Source organism: Amblyomma mixtum, chromosome 5 (assembly GCF_055824585.1).
Source record: "Amblyomma mixtum isolate Tamu chromosome 5, ASM5582458v1, whole genome shotgun sequence".
Lineage (NCBI taxonomy): Eukaryota > Metazoa > Arthropoda > Arachnida > Ixodida > Ixodidae > Amblyomma > Amblyomma mixtum.
In genome coordinates, this window is record NC_143016.1 from 180,216,870 (window position 1) to 180,234,621 (window position 17,752).

Here is a 17,752-nt window from a genome sequence, read left to right on the forward strand (position 1 = left end):
GTCTCACTAATAAATCTGTCTATTAGTTACTATAGTTAGTGCACGTTAAAGAACCCCAGGTGGTCGAAATTTCCGAAGACTTTCACTACGGCGCCTCTCATAGCCTCAGTCGCTTTGGGACGTTAAGCCCCAATAAACCAAACCAAACCAAACCAAACCAAATAAAGGTGCTCTTTAAGCTACCAAAGTTGTTACGATTACATTTTTAAGATTTGTAAAATCAGAAGTAGCGACTGCCACGGTAGACCGTCTAGCACTGCTATATTTCCTCGTACCTTTTTCTATATCCTGTTTAATTATTTTATTACTCCACCCTCGAACCAACGTCTTCTGCGGCCTTGCAAATGACTGCAGAGCTTAGTCAAGTTGCTGGCTGAAACCTTTAGCCCGGTAGAACGTCCAGTTATCTGACAGATGAACTGAATTGAACAAAAAAAGACAAAAAAAACGGCTTGGTAGAACTCTCTTCACTGTGCATGACTCACCAAAATATTAATGCTGGTATAGCCCCCATTTCAGTGACAGCGATTTTAAAATACAGCTGTGCGCAGCCATCGAACACATTGCAGGGCGACGTCGATCGAGTCAGGAATCAGGTTGTTATCCAGGAGGCATTTCTGTCAGGAGGCAATTGTATAAAGCCAGAAAATTCAAACAATCAGTCGAAAGCTGGAATAGCTTCATAGCCATAACACAGTGCATTATCGATCCCACTGAAGAAAAATAGCCCTCCACCGCTTTAAATGCGTATTTCGCCGTGATATTGCCTATTACCATGGTCTGGGTATGGTGTCACAAAAACTGCAACAGGCTTCAGAAAGAGGTAAGGAAGAAACTGCGCGAACGAAGGTGGGTCTCTTCTTCTGAAGGTTGTTAAGAGAACAAGCGTACAGAGTTTTGTTAAGGTTCCTTTTTCGGAAAACAACCATCCCCTTACCTTCACTTCACGCTGTAATGGAAAAGGGGGCTAATAGGAACCCTTCCGAGCTGTTCACTTTTTGCGTGCTTGTAGGACGCAGGTATGCAAGAGGGAGACGGGGCATGGGATGTAGCACTTGTCCTTTATACGTTTTCTATCAATATTGCGCTATATTCTTTTACCGCGACGGCGTCCAGTCGCCCCTTCTGCTGAAAATCCGACGATGTCATCGTTGTCGTCAGATCACCGCAAAAAGCAGCCTAGATGGGCTTAGATGGGCAGCCTAGATGATGCGCCCTTCCGGCGTCATGACAATGTGACATAATGGCAGTTGGCAGTCATATTAATCGTTGGTCGCTCGGGAAGGGCAACTTGAGTCTCAAAAACCCCACAAGCGGCAACACCTGCCATCGCAGGAACTGGCGCATCGCTTAACCGCTGCTATACTGCTCCGGGAATGGTATGAGATCTCCTAGAGAACGACCAATTCCGCTTATGTGGCCACCAACCCATTAAAGCTGTTGCATCATGCCTTTAAGCCGGATCTCATGTGTCCACTTTAGTTTTTTAACATTAAACAGAACTGACTACGTTTCCTATTGTTATCGTTGCGTCTGAAGCAATGACACATACCCTTGGTGGGTGATTGGCCATGGTTTCGTGCAGATCCTAACAAGATAAAAATTAATTCAGGCTTATCTCAAGCCGCCGATCATCCTTGTCTGTTTTTCTTTGATGTCTCACCACTCCGATTTAAGGTTTTGGTGCTGTAAAGAGGCTCAATGCCATATTCTTGTACAGAAATATTCAAAATATTGAAACCAATTATAGTAGCCTGCCAAGCAATTTACGACACTGAGCAAACTGCCCACCGTGACAGGTGGTAGTTAAATTAATGATTTTTTCTCAGGAATAGCAACCTTGTCCGCAAAAGGCCCACTGCTGGGAGCACCTGACATTCCAGGGGCGTGGCGCATCGTCGCCTAACTGCTGCACGACTTCGCGGGGGGGGGGGGTTGGCATGAGTGCTCCCAGGGATCTATGAATCTAAAGAAAAGGATGGCCTCCAGCATGTATGGGAATTAACCCATTGTTCTGTGGTTTCAAACTCTTAAGGAGGAGCTTAAGTGTTCCCTTAAATTTTTCCACCAATTTAGCTAGTATGCATGACCTTGCACATACCGGGGTCATTATACCGGGCCGGTGACTGTACTCGATATGTGCCTCTGATTCTATTTGGCCTTTTAGTAGATTTCTTATGGAACACACAACTTGGCTCATATTTACGAATTGCATCACTTATTCCTATTTGTGGCACGAACATTTTTGATGGTTTGATCTTCGTCGGGAAGTAAGACCCTTTGGATGGAATTTCCTATGGGTAGAGCAACCATTCAGAGCGGAAACGCTATGCCTTGATCGCGGCAGGCTTCACTTGCTGGCTATGGTTCTCTACATCTGATTCGTTTTTTTGTGTGTGTGCAGCATGGCCCAGAAAACGCGTCCTGTGTTAGATAGTGGCGGAAACTTGGCTCACCCGTCCGTCAATGAGAAAACCGGTTGCATCCTGGAGGTCCTTCGCTTCATAACCCTGAATAAAAGGCAACGTTCATCTGGCATAAGTATTTGTGTCTAGTAAAATATACCGCAGAGCTGTGAATAGGATTATGTACAGGGCTCTCCAGAAGACCCCAGGACATACGTTCTGATTTTAAGCCATATGACGGTCATCTACTACACCCCCGAAGTTTAATATAACTGCACTGGGTTGGAGGAGCATTACTTTTACTTCTTAACGACTTCTTAGCTTCATAGATTTCTTACAGAGAAATTTGATGGAGTGCCCGAACGTAATGCCTCAATAAAAACCCTCTGGCCTAGGAACTATTGAGCAGCCTTGTATGTGTTGACTCCGCACGTGTCAAATTTGTGTACAAACATTGAGGCGAATTTCGTAATACGCGTTCTGGCAGTATCAAAAACATATTTCAACATGTGTAACCATTTTACCAGGGTGCTTGCCCGTCCTCTTCTTCCGAGGTCAAAAAGAATGATCTATTGTCAGGGTATAGCAGCACAGTATCGTGAAAGTATAGGAAGCCGTGAGGAAAACAATTGGCAACAGTGAAAAAATACTACTGGGCGAGGCGCTTCTGAAAGCAACACTAGGCCATTTATGCTACAAGTGCTAAGCGCAAGACATAGAATTTACGGTTGGCCACTCACTCTATTCTATACGTCCTTTACATGACGCTCAAATATCAGCCCTTTTATTTCCATGATGGGGGAGGGGGGGGGGGGGGCTGTATAGCGCTTCTGAAGAGTGATGGTGGGCGGGGTGGGGAGGTCGATCGAGGGTGGCAGTGGCTAGGTGGGCAGCTGGCTTGGAAGGACGTTAGGTGGGCAATGTGGCTGGTGCTTTTGGAGGATGGAGACTTCAATTAATGAGGCTTCACACAGACAACGGCGGCACTATCGGCAGGTGCCGCTGGTACTGCTACCGCAGTGAAGCGCCGTACTCATAGAATGAGTACTTCAGCGTCTTCTCCCGTCCTTCCCAGACAGGCCACACGCAAGCGCGACATGGTGACCCCAATACCGAGAACAGTAATAGACGCGCGAACCACCTGCGGCCAAAAGTGCAGCGGAAGTGCAACTGTATTGCTGCCGCTTCAGGCAGGTTTGGTTTTATATGCACATGTTGCCTCGCTGTAGTAAGTTTTACGAACATGGGGCAGGCAGGATACGAGCAGATGAGTAGATAAAGCAGCTTTCTCGTTGCATCTGCGTTCAGATTTCGTTTTTAGCACGACTACACAAAGAAAGTCCAATAAAAGTTAATCCTAGGCCAAAGTTTCATGATGGATTGATTGAAACTTCATCTTCTTGCTCTACTTGACAAGCATTGGAGACACAGTCGCTATTGAAACACTGCTAAGGAATGAACGAGAAAACAAACTTATAAGGCGTTGTTGGGCGCATTTGTTATGGTAGCTGAAATGAACATTATTTGATTTTTTGCGGCTGTCGAGCTTATCTACAGGGATTGGCTTTCATTTAGTCATCACAACGCTCTCCGCGCTCTAGCAGTAAGAGTCAACACTGGACGACTTACAACGAAACGGCTGAGTGCCATGATGGTGTTCTTCACAACGCATTCGGTCATTGTTGCCTCATATTTTCTTCTGTCCTGCAAAAATGAAGAGTATGTGGAGTATAAGGAAACCGTATGTGTCCACTGAAAGGTGAACGCGGGAAAGAAAAATGATGCGGTTCGCACATAACATTTCAATGACTCCTTCAAGGGAGCTGGGTGGCTCGCGCGCAAATTTCTGCCGCTGCGCCGAGACAAAGCGGATGCTAACCGGCGTAGAATAAAAACCAGTCGCTTACCTTCGATTTAAGGTCTCTATACTTTTGAAAGCAGAAACGTATGTATGCGCATATCGTTTTGAAACCCTGCAATGCAACGCAGAAGCGCCACTAGTGATTAATTACGTGAACAAATTTCTGAAGAGTATAGGTTCGTCCATGCCACTATTACACAAATAATTGTAAAATTATATAACAGTAAATATCAAGGGCAAACATTCAAAATAAAGTCTGCGTGAGTTTCAGTGCGCAAGTCTGTGTTTCGGAAAATCCCTCTTTTCTCTTTCAGTAAGTCCCTCCTTGCAAATAATCGTTTTGTATTAGCCCTTTCGGACGGTAAATATTCTATTCACTTATCCTCTAAGTGAATATCTTAAGGTGGTAATAACTGATGATGAAACGAAAAGGCAAACCAACGTTTACTGGTTGGAATGGAATGGAAATGGTCCTTTTGTTTTTCTTTCAAAAAAGAGAACGAAAACTTTACGCGCACAGCGTGAATCTGGGCATTCGAAGCATGCCTATGAGATAAGACAAATTGTGCAAACTTTCTCACTCTCGAAATTTTATTCAAATGAACATAAAATTATACCCATAGAATACTGCATGAATTTAAAAAGTTTATTATCAGGGCACTGTGACTAAACAACGCTCAGATTGTTAGAGGCAATTTTTTTTCCAACGGACGTAACCTGGCTGATTATATTCTTGTTTAGGAGCAAACAAAAGGTGGGAAGCACTGGCCCCGATCAAAATCAATACCCTTTGACACACGCTGGTTGGCAGGCCGTAACGCATCACAGTGTAGCCCATACAATGCTGCAGGATACGAGATCCGCACTTTGCTGCTTTCCCTGCAGTAATCACGGCTGAAAAAAAAACAAAAATTAACTTAAGGCAATAATAAAAGTCGGAAACTTATGATGCATTGAAACTCTCTGTGACTGTCACACTTGCTGCTTGAAATGAAATGTAAAATACACAATGGCTTATGCCAACAGGACCATACACGGTCACGTGTGGGGAGTCTTGAAATTGCTATTTGTCGTAAACCTCGTTGTTCTTCTGCACATTATATTGCCAAAATAATTGTAGCCCGATGACTACATGTCAATTATCATCTATTAGAAACAATGCGCTTTGCCGCTCAAAGGCGAAAAGGTGTGGCGTAGGAAGTGCTTTCCTAATGAGCACGGCTCGGTGAAAGTAATAAAAGTGCCCCTTCACAAGAAAATAATATGTACACGAAGGCCCGTTCTCATCTCATAATCTATGTACACAGTGGAGCATTTTCCTTCAGGACGAAACTGTCTATTTTTCGGTACTTAAGCGTTATAAAATTTTATATTACTGCTTCATCGTCATAAAATATTTAGAAAAGTGTTCATTGGCCCTTAGCCAAAACTAATACGTTTGGAATATACGGTGGGCTATTGAAATTGTATTTTAAACATATTTTGCATTCATGAATGCACTAAAAATATGTAGGAAATACGTTCCTGAAATTTCATGCTTGGCATTTGAAATATATTCTTAAAATATGGCAAAACTACCTGACTTAAAGCATACTTCGAGCACTTTTCAAATACGTGAAAAATTGAGTACGCAGTTTTAGCATCTTGTCAATGTATTAAAAGTGTACTTTCGTAAATATGAAGTTAATTCATCGGAAGTATACTCCAATTCTAACAAACGGACAGTCCTTTTAAACGTATCTGCGGCACACTTCTAGCTGCCGGTGAACATTCGAGGGCTCGAAATTGCGTTTTGGGAAATGGCATTTGCATGTTGTCATTGTATTTGAAGTGTACTTCCGTAAATACGGAATTAATGCGAATTAATGGCGCCGGTCCTGTGTTTCTTCTACTGGGGTCTTCGTCTTTGCGCTGTTTACCGTTCAATAAGTGCCACAAACCTGCCCGTTTAGCTGTTTTGCAGTTGTGTCCAAAACATATATGTTTTGGACACATATATATAGTTGGTCCAAACCTCCAGAAACTGACAGCTGAAACTCATCAGGGAGCTTATAAGGATATCACAGATGGCCAACTGTACAGAAAGGTCCGCCGTGAAAGGAACATGAATTGGAGTGACCTGACTGTTACCGCTAACAGCGATGGATCGCTAGTATTTAATTCGAGCAAAGGGTCAGTCTGGCCAATTCAAGTAGCGCTTAATGAGCTCCCTCTTCCCTATTGTTGGAAGACCATCCTCATCGGCGTCATTTGGTTGCCAAAGGTCACCCACCTACTCACCTCTACTTGAAGACATTTGTTGAGAAATTCCACACTATGGGCAGCTTCACGTGGTCATTTGCCAGCAAAGTTGTGCAGTCAACAGTGAATGTGTTGTGCTTTTGTGTTGACTCGCCAGCTCGCGCTTCACTGCTGAATGCTAAGCAATACAACGGATACTGTGGCTGTTCTTGGTGCCTTCAAAAAGAAACGCTTGTTGATGGTAAGAATTGTTTCAGTCATCTTACTAGCTTTGCCTCTTCTGCTTTCTGCACACTGTACAGCTCTAAGAACATAATTTTGTTGCTTAAATGCATTCACATGCAACAAGCAACATACTCGTATCCCATGTGGTTGGTATCAACTGTTACCAGGTATAAAAATACTGGTTCATATCAGTTTGAACAAGGTTGTGTTCTAATACAAAAACAACTTGGTGTTGCAGCAACTTGGTGATGGAGGGCCATGATGATGACGTGACAATCTGTGCTTCCCCATAAAAGCAGTGAAAGAAATTTCACCTGGGAAGGATTATCACCCATATGGGGGAGAGAGAGACTCAAAGATGGTATGGCAGAGAAAAGGATGGCAAAGTTGCTTGATTGTGACAGCTGTAACTCTGCTGTTTAGTCTTTTAAAGAAATTTTTCTATTCACATATTCCAGAGATGGAGCCTGACAAGTGCCAGGGTATAGCAGTTTTCGACCATAGGGATCACAGGTCTTCTAAAACTCCTCATAAGTATTCTGAGACAAAAGGCTGTTGTGGGGTGCTTAGTTTACTCTCTAGCAGGCATAATGACAAAGGACGGTCATTTTGCGCGTTGGTGAGCAGTCACATTTAGCTTTGTGTTTACTGTGAGAAATATGTGCAGATATGCACAGGGCACTTATTTCTAGCTACGAGGAGATTGGGTGCTGTTAATTATGTGAGCAAATGTCTGTGCTGTCTGTTTAAACTCTTGTGATAAGTTTATTGTCTGGTGATCCCAGACGTACGAGGTGTGAAGACTGGAATCACAGTTGTCACCTGTGGTGCACATGTATGGATTCAGAATGGAAAAAATTGTCACTTGGAAGTTCTATCTTACACAAGCACTCTTGTAAACTTTTGTACCTCTTCCTGCAGAAGCTATGCACATTAAAGGTCAGGAAGATTGACTGTGCAGGTCAGATTCCATAGTGATCCTAATAATCCAGAGCTTTTCATTAGCATCTCCCATAGCCTAGGTCTACCTCTTGGAAGTTGGGTTCTGCAGTGAAAAATAGGGCATGCAAGCTCCACATGTTGACTTATTGCCCATTTACATATTCTGAGTGTAACATGAAAAGCCTAATTTTGTAAAATGGGCTTGTGCATTGATTAAAGGTAGATGTGGTACCATTGCATGTAGCTTAAGTTATTGTAGCATTTCATAACCATCACTTACATGTGCATTCGTACTCTCCTGTCTGTTCTTTAGCATGTATTTCTTTGTTTATTATGCATAGTACTATGAGAAATTTATCTGTCATTTCTTTTTTCAGGCACCCTGAAATATATCATGGAGGGGCGAGATATGGTCGAGCGATGCCATGACACTGTGTACATTACAATGAAACTTGCAGCCAGGCGAGACCGTCCTGTGGATGGTATGAAGGGCTTGTCAGCCGTCGCAACCCTCAGCACATTGGACCTGTCGTGGGGCTTTCCATCGGACTACATGCACTGCGTACTGGAAGGTGTCACATCGCAGCAAATGGAACTTTGGCTGTGTTCACCAGGAAGTGCCTGGCACATTGGGAATCATGTGAGGGAGTTGAATGACCGCCTGTTGAAAATTCGGCCACCAATTTCACCAGATTGCCAAGACTGGTAACTGAGCGCTCATTTTGGAAAGCTACAGAGTGGAGATATTGGCTTCTTCACTACAGTGCACCTTGCCTCTTCAATATGCTCCCGCAGAGATATTTGACGCATTTCTGCCTTCTTGCACAGAGTTTATTTTTACTCTTACAAGCAAGTGTTGAAGAGACAGATATTTTTTGTGCCGAAAGGCTTCTTGTGGAGTTTGTTGAGCAGATGCCAATTCTCTATGGTGAACACACCCTGACATTCAATGTGCACCAACTTGTGCACCTTGCAAAATCTGTGCGCATGACTGGGCCACTGTGGGCAACCTCTACCTTCCCATTTGAAGGAGGGAATGGTGACATTCTCAAGCTGGTTTCTGCAGCGAAAGGTGTTCCACATCAAATAGCAGAGCGCTTCATCATGCGAGAGGTGCAGAAGTCCCTGAAGCGTCTGGTACTACTGCCGCCCTACCTGAACAAGCAGCAAAAGCTGATCTCGGGGAAGCAAGGCAATAAGCTCCAGTTAGGAGTATTAGGTTCGCCATTGCAGCCTGGCAGTCTTGAATGCCATGTTCTGGATTTGATCAGCCAGACCATTGGTGCTGTGCCCAGTATGAGTGAATACCTCAGAGCACGTATTAAAGGGTTCACTGTACATAGTGCCAATTACAACAGGACCGAGAAAACGTGCTCTGAATATATTTTAACAGATGATGGCAAGTTCTTGCGAGTGATCAAAATCTTTTTAGTGGAAAACAGTATCTTCTTACTCTGCCAAGAACTAATTACCGAGGAAAGCTTTATGCCTTTCATGTTCCCTGCTGAACACCCTCCGACTGATGTTGGGTTGTGCCTAATTTGTGAGCAGAAAGTTATTTCACCTTGTGTGCTTGTGGCACAGAGCGACCAGTCACATATTGTGAAGGTGCCCAATCTCTATGAAAGTGATTAGGAAGAGATGCCAGGGACAAATTTAAATTGGCTTATAGCCAATCCCTGCGACTCTGCGTATGACCAGAAGTTTTCTATGCTGTCCGTCTAGAGCCCAATTATGCATGCTGAAGGACACTGTTCCCACACTGTTTTTTTTTGCACAGTCCATTTTATTTGTTTGTAGTCTTATGTTTTAAAGCATTGGGTCGATGCTTCTTTGAAAGGGGAGAAATTCTGTTAACCTTTGTAGTGTTTGTTTATTCTTCAGTGTTGCCGGTGCGCCGCTTTATTGCTTTGGCTGTGATGCAAGACGCGACCAGATTTATCTCGATTAATCGCATCCAGGCGGAGCCGCTTCTACGTTATTCCAAAATGTTCTAGTAACTTTGCACGCTTTATCTCGAAAGTTTGCTATCAGCTTTAAATTCAGCATGGCCAAGAGCGGCAGGCATTCTGTCCGACCGCAGAGTTCGCCTGTTGCTACGCCGCCGCGGAGTCATTCAGTTCTTTGCTTGTGCACGTCAGCACAAGAAGAGTTTCGGTTAGAAGCAATTTTCGCTGTCTTCTTGCTCTCTGTACTGCAGTCACCACTCTGTGACAATATTTGCCTCAGTTGTATGGAAGGTGTGCACCTTTTGCTGCATATGTCATTTGAAGTTTATTTCCTTGTGCTGTTCTCGATTATTGTGAAACATCTCTGCATCTCTGTGTTGCACTGTTATAGGTCATTGTATATAGAAGAAGCATTCTGTCTAATATCCAGTGTGTAGTCCTGTTTGTAATTACTAAAGTTGAATGTGGCTTGTAATCGCATTTTTCATATGCCATATTTGGCCTAAGGTTCAAATGTACGTGTTTTGGTTTGTTATGTGAGATTGTTAGTTTGTTATGTGAGGTTTGTTAAAATAGCGCTTCATTTGTAGTGTAAATAAAGAATTATGATGTTTGATATATAATTTTCACACATGTTTATGAAAACATGTTAGGAGGTTACCTTAATTATCATTCTACTCAACATTGTTTCACAGAGGTGATTAGATCTAGAAGGGCGACCTTCCGCTGCATACGTTCTGCTTGAATTGGTATGTTGAGGCATTTGCATCAGCACATAACATCCAGTGAAGCAAAGTTTGGGCATGCTTAAGCATGACACTTCTGCCCTTCGCTTTACCTGAAAAATGGTTGGTATAGTTCTATACTGCACTTTGTGATCAGTGCTTCGCGCACTCAGATCAGAATATTTTTCTTTGCTGTGTATGCCCCCAAACTAAAGTAAACTAAATTAGGTACTGCAGTGTAGTTGTATACGTTTACAACAGCACACTAACTTCCTGTGTGTGTCAGCCAGAATGTGGTTGATTGGTGTCCAAACCTTAATGCCTATTCAAAGTGTTTTTCATGCCAAAATTAACCAATCCACTCTTAAGTGCAATTGACGACCAAAACAGTGTGCACACCACAACCCATGCAGTCTGGTGTATGCACTACAGCACACTAACACTGCATGCTGTGGGTACCAAAATACACCAATCAAGTGTGGAGTGCATGCTACAACACACCAACGCTTTCTGGTGTGCACGCTACAACACGCCAACCCGTTGTGGTGTGCCCGCTGCAGCACACCAACCCAGTCCGGTGTGCACACTGCAACACACCAGCCCAGTCTGGCGTGCACGCTGCAACACACCAACCCAGTCTGGTGTGCACACTACAACACACCAACCCATTCTGGTGTGCACACTACGACACACCAAACCGGGCTGGTGTGCACACTAAGACACACCAAACCGGGCTGGTGTGCACGTTACAACACACCAAAACGATCTGGTGTGCACACTACAACACACCAGCCCGGTCTGGTGTTAACATCAGAACACACTACAGAAGCTGGTGTTCACACTAGGAAACACCAGAACACACCAAGCCATACTGGTGCATTTTTCAACTGGGTACTTACATTCTAGAAAATTGGCAGTCCGTATTAGCATATTTGCAACACATTTCAAGCTGTTGTTGAACAATGTAATGCTCGAAATCGAGTTTCGGGAAATCGCATTTTGGTGTTGGCAATGTATGTAAAGTGTACTTTCGTAAATACGCAATCAATCCGTCCAAAGTATAATTAAATTCTAAAAAATCGGCAGCCCGCGTAAGCATATCTGCATTACACTTCAGGCTACCGTGGAACGATCTAGGGCTCGAAATGACGTTTCAAGGAACAGTGAAAACTCTTCCTTTCCTGTCGTCTTTTCGTTTATGGTAACTTCTAGCAGGAAGGTAATCATCACTTATTTACACTACGTGCGGAGAACGTGATAGAATTATATCGGCAATGGCGCCTAGAGTACTTCCGGGCTCGAATATGCCAGCGAAAAGGACCCCGACTGGCCGACCGGCTCCCTTAGATGCCCGTGTATCTGTTGGTTGACAGTTCGACTCCTGACCTTTGCCTAACGCAAGTTTCAACTAGCATTTCGGTTCTAGATTTCTTCCAGATTCAAACGCGACCAGTATGGCACTTCTGCGATAATTTCGGTGCCCACAGTCTTTGCGCAAAAAAACGCCTCACCGGGCAAGATAGTGCGTCACTCTCGCTGGGTATATATAAGGCAAGTCTAGCGCTAAACGAGTAGGAGCACTTCTTGTTTGCTGCGTCACTTTCTTCTTTATTTGGTGTGTTGGTATCTTTGCCGTTCCCATTCCGCCTCGTGACCCTATTATAACCTCTTGATTGATGATGACTACTCGTGTACAATCTGTTCCGCAGTTGAAGCATTAGGGTTCGTTCACGCCCAAAAATCTGGCGAGCGAAGCGGAATCGGCCGCCTTTGATGCCGAGCGAGGCCGATCGGGCTGGACCGATTTCCGCCGCGCGGCGACAAACATGGCGGCGCCCTTCGAAGCCGGACCCCTCGCTTCGGATTGAGTTCTCGTTCGGAAAACTCTGTTCACTGGTCATAAATGGAGCACAGGTCTTTCGCTTCGTCTCATCTCGCCTCTAATACACCGTTTAAGTGATACATTTGCTTTACTTTCTTTATTTGAGGGACGATTCTGCCGCTGTTGACTGTAGTGGTTCCCGCGCTGACAACCAGATGGCGCCACTATAGGCTGAATTTATTTTTGCGTCTGTGCTAGCACAAGCTGAACTAAAAGTGAGAATGCGCCTGCGTTTAACATACGTAAACATGCATACGCTTTTGGTAAGTATACAGCCTAAACTTATGCTCTTTTCTCTCTATATCTGTGTAGGCCGCTAGCAGCGACGCGATGTGGAAAAGCGAGAAATAGCAGCGGCGCGGCGGATCCGCCTCGTCCGTGCGTGAACAAGTGAGAAGAGGTCCTTGTTTCTGCGGCGAGCGAATGCGGTTCGCTCACCGGATTTTTGAGCAAGTGTGAACGCGCCTTAACTGGTCCCATTCTGTGAAGCCGCCCAGCTCAGGTGAATATATTTTTAATGTATTAAAAGTATATTTATAGTCTATTTCTAATATAGTCTTATCTATTTAATGTATATTTTTAGTATATTTCTAATGCATTATAAAAATGCTAAGCGGGCAAAAATGTACTTTTCACGTATTTATAAGAACGTTCAAAATATTCTTCCTATTATACTTAGAGAGCATTCGTATAGCAGTTTAAGCACAGGGACAAAAAATTGAGGAATAAATATGAAATTAATACAATATGTTTGAAATGCATTTTTAGCGCATCCTCTTTTTCGCTAAGGGGACGTTCATATGTTTTTTCTTACAAGCGGTGTGCATTGTATGAAGAGGCGTGAGCTGTGTCTTAAAATAGTTATAACGGGAAAATATTACTTAATGTGGCCCCATGTAGCTACATCGCTCTGTTCCTCCAAGTGTTTACCACGGGGGCCCAGAATGTAATGCCCCTGATTTTTTTTTTATCGCGCAGCTGTAATACAAACTCACCAAGTTCTCAAGACGTGCTAAGACATATCTCCGGGCATGAGTTGTTTTTCATTGTAATCTTCTCCCACTGGTGCGGCTTTGACCCCACGAGAAAGAGATGCATGCAATGGGCCCTTGCACCAGATTGTTTTTACAGGCAGCCAATTTTTCATACTACGAATGATGATCTTTTGAAATTTTCGTCTCCTGAGCTGATATTTTAGTGGCTTTGAAAAATGTGAATGTCACCGTGCTAACCTAGGAAAGTAAGGTACAGAGGCAAGCTCTGAACACTCAGATTTTTTCATCACCTGTTGTATTTTCAAGCTTGGGCGATGGTGGGTGTTGTCGAGATGAAGAAAAACATACTGTGGTGGTGTTCATCCAGTCCTTGAGACATTTTTTCTTATAATGGCTTGTCTATCAGTTGTCTTTTTTTATTCGCCGCACCGTATTATTACTCCATCTTGAAAACGTAGCAGCACGAAAAAACGAGGACAAAATAGACACAGGTACGACAGGACATATGCTGCATATGTCCTGCATATGTCTTGTCGTACCTGTGTCTATTTTGTCCTCGTTTTTTCGTGCTGCTACGTTTTCAAGATGGATTAATACCAACTGGCCCAAACTCCGGTGCTTCTGCAACGTATTATTAGCGCTCCATTCAGTTCAAACTTTATGCACTGGACCCAAACGTTCATTATTGCGCCGCAGTTTCGTTTTCTATAGCTAGGAATTCAATCACATTGTTTGGTTTATAATACGCGTAAGACACAAACGGAAATAAGAGGATAGGGTTGCCGCAGTTGGAAAATGACACGGTTAATGGGAGGGGTATGGCTGGTGCTTTTGCCCTGTAATGGGTGTAGTCAGGCTGATCACGATCATGACAAAGACAAAAACATAATTTTGGAAATTCGTGTGACGGCGTCACCTCTCCGATGGCAATGAAAATATACTGACATAAATGGGAAGCAACATTCTGCGAACGTGTGAGATTTTATAACATTACCGTCTTCTCACAGGAGAAAGCAGTGAAGGGGGATTACTTAGCGTGCTCGTTTCATATAAGCATAGGTTTCGGAGAAAGAAATGAAGAAGGAATCTTGGACAACGTGGTATGTTGGGCTAACGTCCCGTTCGAACCAAGGCGGTTTGGCCTACAGGGGGCCATAATGGATGACCCAGCATTATTTTCAGCAGGTGGGGATCTTTAACTTGCCCTCACATTGCACATACGGGGCCGGCGCGGCGGAGATTCATTCCTGGGACATTAGTCTCTTCAGCGGATAACCAAATTAACAAAGCCACCCCGACCTGTGGTCACCTTTTTTGCTGTACTCGTTGTAAAAGTGAAGTGCGGTTGACTACCAAGTTCTTACTACCATTCATCTTCATCAACGTTTCATCTGGTTTCATTCTTTCAGGCATGGTGGACCAATTACTTACAGTATTCTCCTTCACACACCTGGAATTTTCCCTTCTCTGTCAGCTTTGGTAATGCACAGCATACTTGCAGCAGAACGAAAAGCAATGCGACCTTCATCGTTTCCTTGGTTGACTGCAGACGCAGGAACGAAATCCGAGAACTCCTCCACTCAAAGGAGTCACGGGAAAAATAGCCCAGCATGCTGAGGGAGAGTTAAAATTCTACAAGTGCAAAAGAGAAGCGATGACAAATTGCTGTACATTCTATATCGCAGCACTCAATTGAGCGATGCCTCGCTTGGGGAGCCTGCCAAAACATCCGGTAAAGTAGATACTTTTTCTGCATTCTAACTTGCCTCTGGAAGCAACTGAAAATACGTCTCCGAAAGCAATCAAAAGGAAAAGCGATTAGAATGAATTGTTTGACATGCAGGAGTAGCTAGAGCTTTACACTAAAAAGATACATAGCTGCGATGATATCGCTTTCATCTTCCTCGTAGCTCCGAATAAGTTGCCGAATACGCAGCGACAACAGCCCTATGGATTTTTTTTATATTTTCAGATGGGAAATAAATTTTCTTTGAATGGCAGCAATGCCGTCACTATTGCTTAAATGGCATTTCTTGAGATTGCAAGGACACTCAACTAGTTATGGAAATTTATCTGCGTGTAGGAGTGCGGTATCTGACCAAGGGATCCGTCTGCAGCTAACTAGACAACCTTCCTAGACAGAAGTTAAAGACACCTTAATACCCAAAGCATGCGTTCGAAAGTTTCTCTCAGTAGCCTAGCATGTAATCGTGCAACCGAGTGGTCATTCGTAACTGTGCCATGCACTTGCGGTGTTCGTATTTTCTAAATTATTATTAGGTTAACATGAAGACGGACGAATAGGGCAATTCATAGGCTCGCTAATATATGTTTACAAAGATGTCCACAGTCTTTTAGCCGACTATGCGCTCAGAGGAAGGTTAATTATAATATATATTTGAGGAGACGAAATAAACTGATAACTTCTTTCAGATGCAAGATATCTTTCAATTAAGCAGAAGAAACGACCACCACATGCTCTCAAAGGTAGAGTCCAAATCTAAGACTTGTGCACGTCCCCTACGACACTCTGCCCACTAAGCTACCTCACCTACTACTGGTTTTCCCTCTCAGTTTATTCTAAGTTCCAGCAAAAATACCCTGAGTGGCGCCAACCGACGTACTCTGCACGTCTTGCAAGTTATTTCGATTGGCAAAGGTTTGAGTGCCAGATAATTAATTCAAAACACCAAATCTTATAATACCAGCGCCAGCTAACTTCATCTGAATGTCCACGCATTTAATACAAGCGTCAGTTTTAAAAACCTTGGCGCCAACCGATTAAATCCAAGTGCCAAAGCAATCAATACAACCTCATGTGCTTTTAATCCGACTACCAACGAATTTTGGCCGCGTGCGAACGAAATTAATACAAGAGTGAAGGGTTCCAACAAATACAATTCACGTGCGGACAGGCAAGACGACAGACGGCCTCAAAGCACAGAGAGCGAATGCCGTGAATTAAGCGAATTTGAGACAATTGTTGTCGCCCTGCGCTGGCTCTGACAAGTGAGCTTGGCGCTGTATTTTTTTCACCAAGAATAAATTGTTTTCGGTGATATGTGCACCCTAGAGTTCAACTAGAAATGGGGTTATTTATCTGCCCTCCCTGGTGTAGTACTAGACCACAAACTTCTATGAACAAACCAATTAAACCTCGGCCCTTAGTCCTCAGTGGCTGCGCTGCAACTGACCAAGCCAGCAATGAGACCTGTGTCACAGCGGAGGGTGCTAAGAACCTTTGGCTCCGAACAGGCCGCCATTCGAAACTGAATCTGGCTAAGGCAAGCTTAGCAGACGGCGGAGGAAAGTTAGGTGGGCGCATGGGATTAAGAAGTTTGCGGGGATACGGTTGTCGCAGCTTGCTAAGGAGAGGGTTAATGGAAAGACATGGGAGAGGCCTCTGCCTTGCAGTAGGCGTACTGAGGCTGACCATGATGATGATGATAATCTTATAACGTAATCAGCATGCACGATGTTGCGGCAGTTCAGCTCATGGCAGCACAAGGCATCTCAGACTCGGGCACAGTAAGAAAAATGCATTTTTTGGCTGGCAAAGCTCTGAAGTTTCACGCATTCATTGTGTGGAGTTATTGGTTCGTGACGGCAGGCAGAAAAACATAGGAAGGTGAGAGAATGCTTCATATCGTCTCCTGTACGTCCTGAAGCCTTGCCCCTGCGTGCCACTTAAGGGAAAGGTCCGCGGCGAGCGGCATGCCTCAAGCATTGGTAGGGAATAAGGCCGGTTACTTGCAAGATGCTGGAGCTCGTGACTTCTTATAGAAACAGCTTCGTTCAGCGGCGTCTTCACTGCATCTCTCATGCACGCGCTGCGGCCGCTGTTACCGGCCAACAGTGCAGCAGTTTATTCAAAATCATTGAGTCGGCAATGCGGCTGCATATATGGACGCTTAATCGTTTTCACTCTCAGTGGGTACCTATCAGTTGGCTCGAGTTGCGATACCACACGAAGCTGATGCTTCTGCTTCCACTTCCGGTAAGCTTTTGCTCATTCGGTTCTCGGGACGAGAAGAGACGGCACACTAAGAGCCGAAGCTAATGCGACGGTGAGGGCTTTTTTTTCATAAAAGTGGCACACATTTACACGAAAGCTGCTGCAAAATGCTTGCGTTAAAAATTAACCACACGCGTGCGCGCACTGAACCATGTTACCTCGCGATATGTACGTGGATTCATCTCCTCTTTTATACCGGGGAACAGCCTCGCATATTTCTGTGCAGAGTTTTCTTACATGCTCCATTTTTTCTTCAGCATGACTCTGAAGGCCACCATGACTATTTCATTGAAAGCCCGCCTCCAGTATAACTTCTACGGTATTTGATTGATATTTTGAGATGAAACCTAGAAGCAGAATCTGCATATGCAAGTTTTGTAGCTATTTCTCAACCTTGTGTAACAACGAAGGCCTCGGGATACCACTGCTGAATAAAAGAAGGATGACTTGTTTGCTAAAAGTTTGTAACACACTCGCACACTTTCGAACATCAATATTTTTGGTGAAAACTT

The 17,752-nt window shown here is 44.0% G+C and overlaps 1 protein-coding gene across 1 annotated transcript; it reads right to left on the bottom strand.

Moving 5' to 3' along the window:
- Window positions 1-530: 530 nt before the first annotated feature.
- LOC149344954 (uncharacterized) lies at window positions 531-14,753 on the bottom strand. The gene is made up of 6 exons (XM_089547328.1): window positions 14,657-14,753; window positions 5,054-5,160; window positions 4,313-4,378; window positions 4,035-4,109; window positions 2,457-2,510; window positions 531-617 (listed from the first exon to the last, which is right to left on the bottom strand). Exons 1-6 carry the CDS (start codon window positions 14,751-14,753, stop codon window positions 531-533), a joined length of 486 nt encoding a protein of 161 aa, XP_089403454.1.
- Window positions 14,754-17,752: the final 2,999 nt, after the last annotated feature.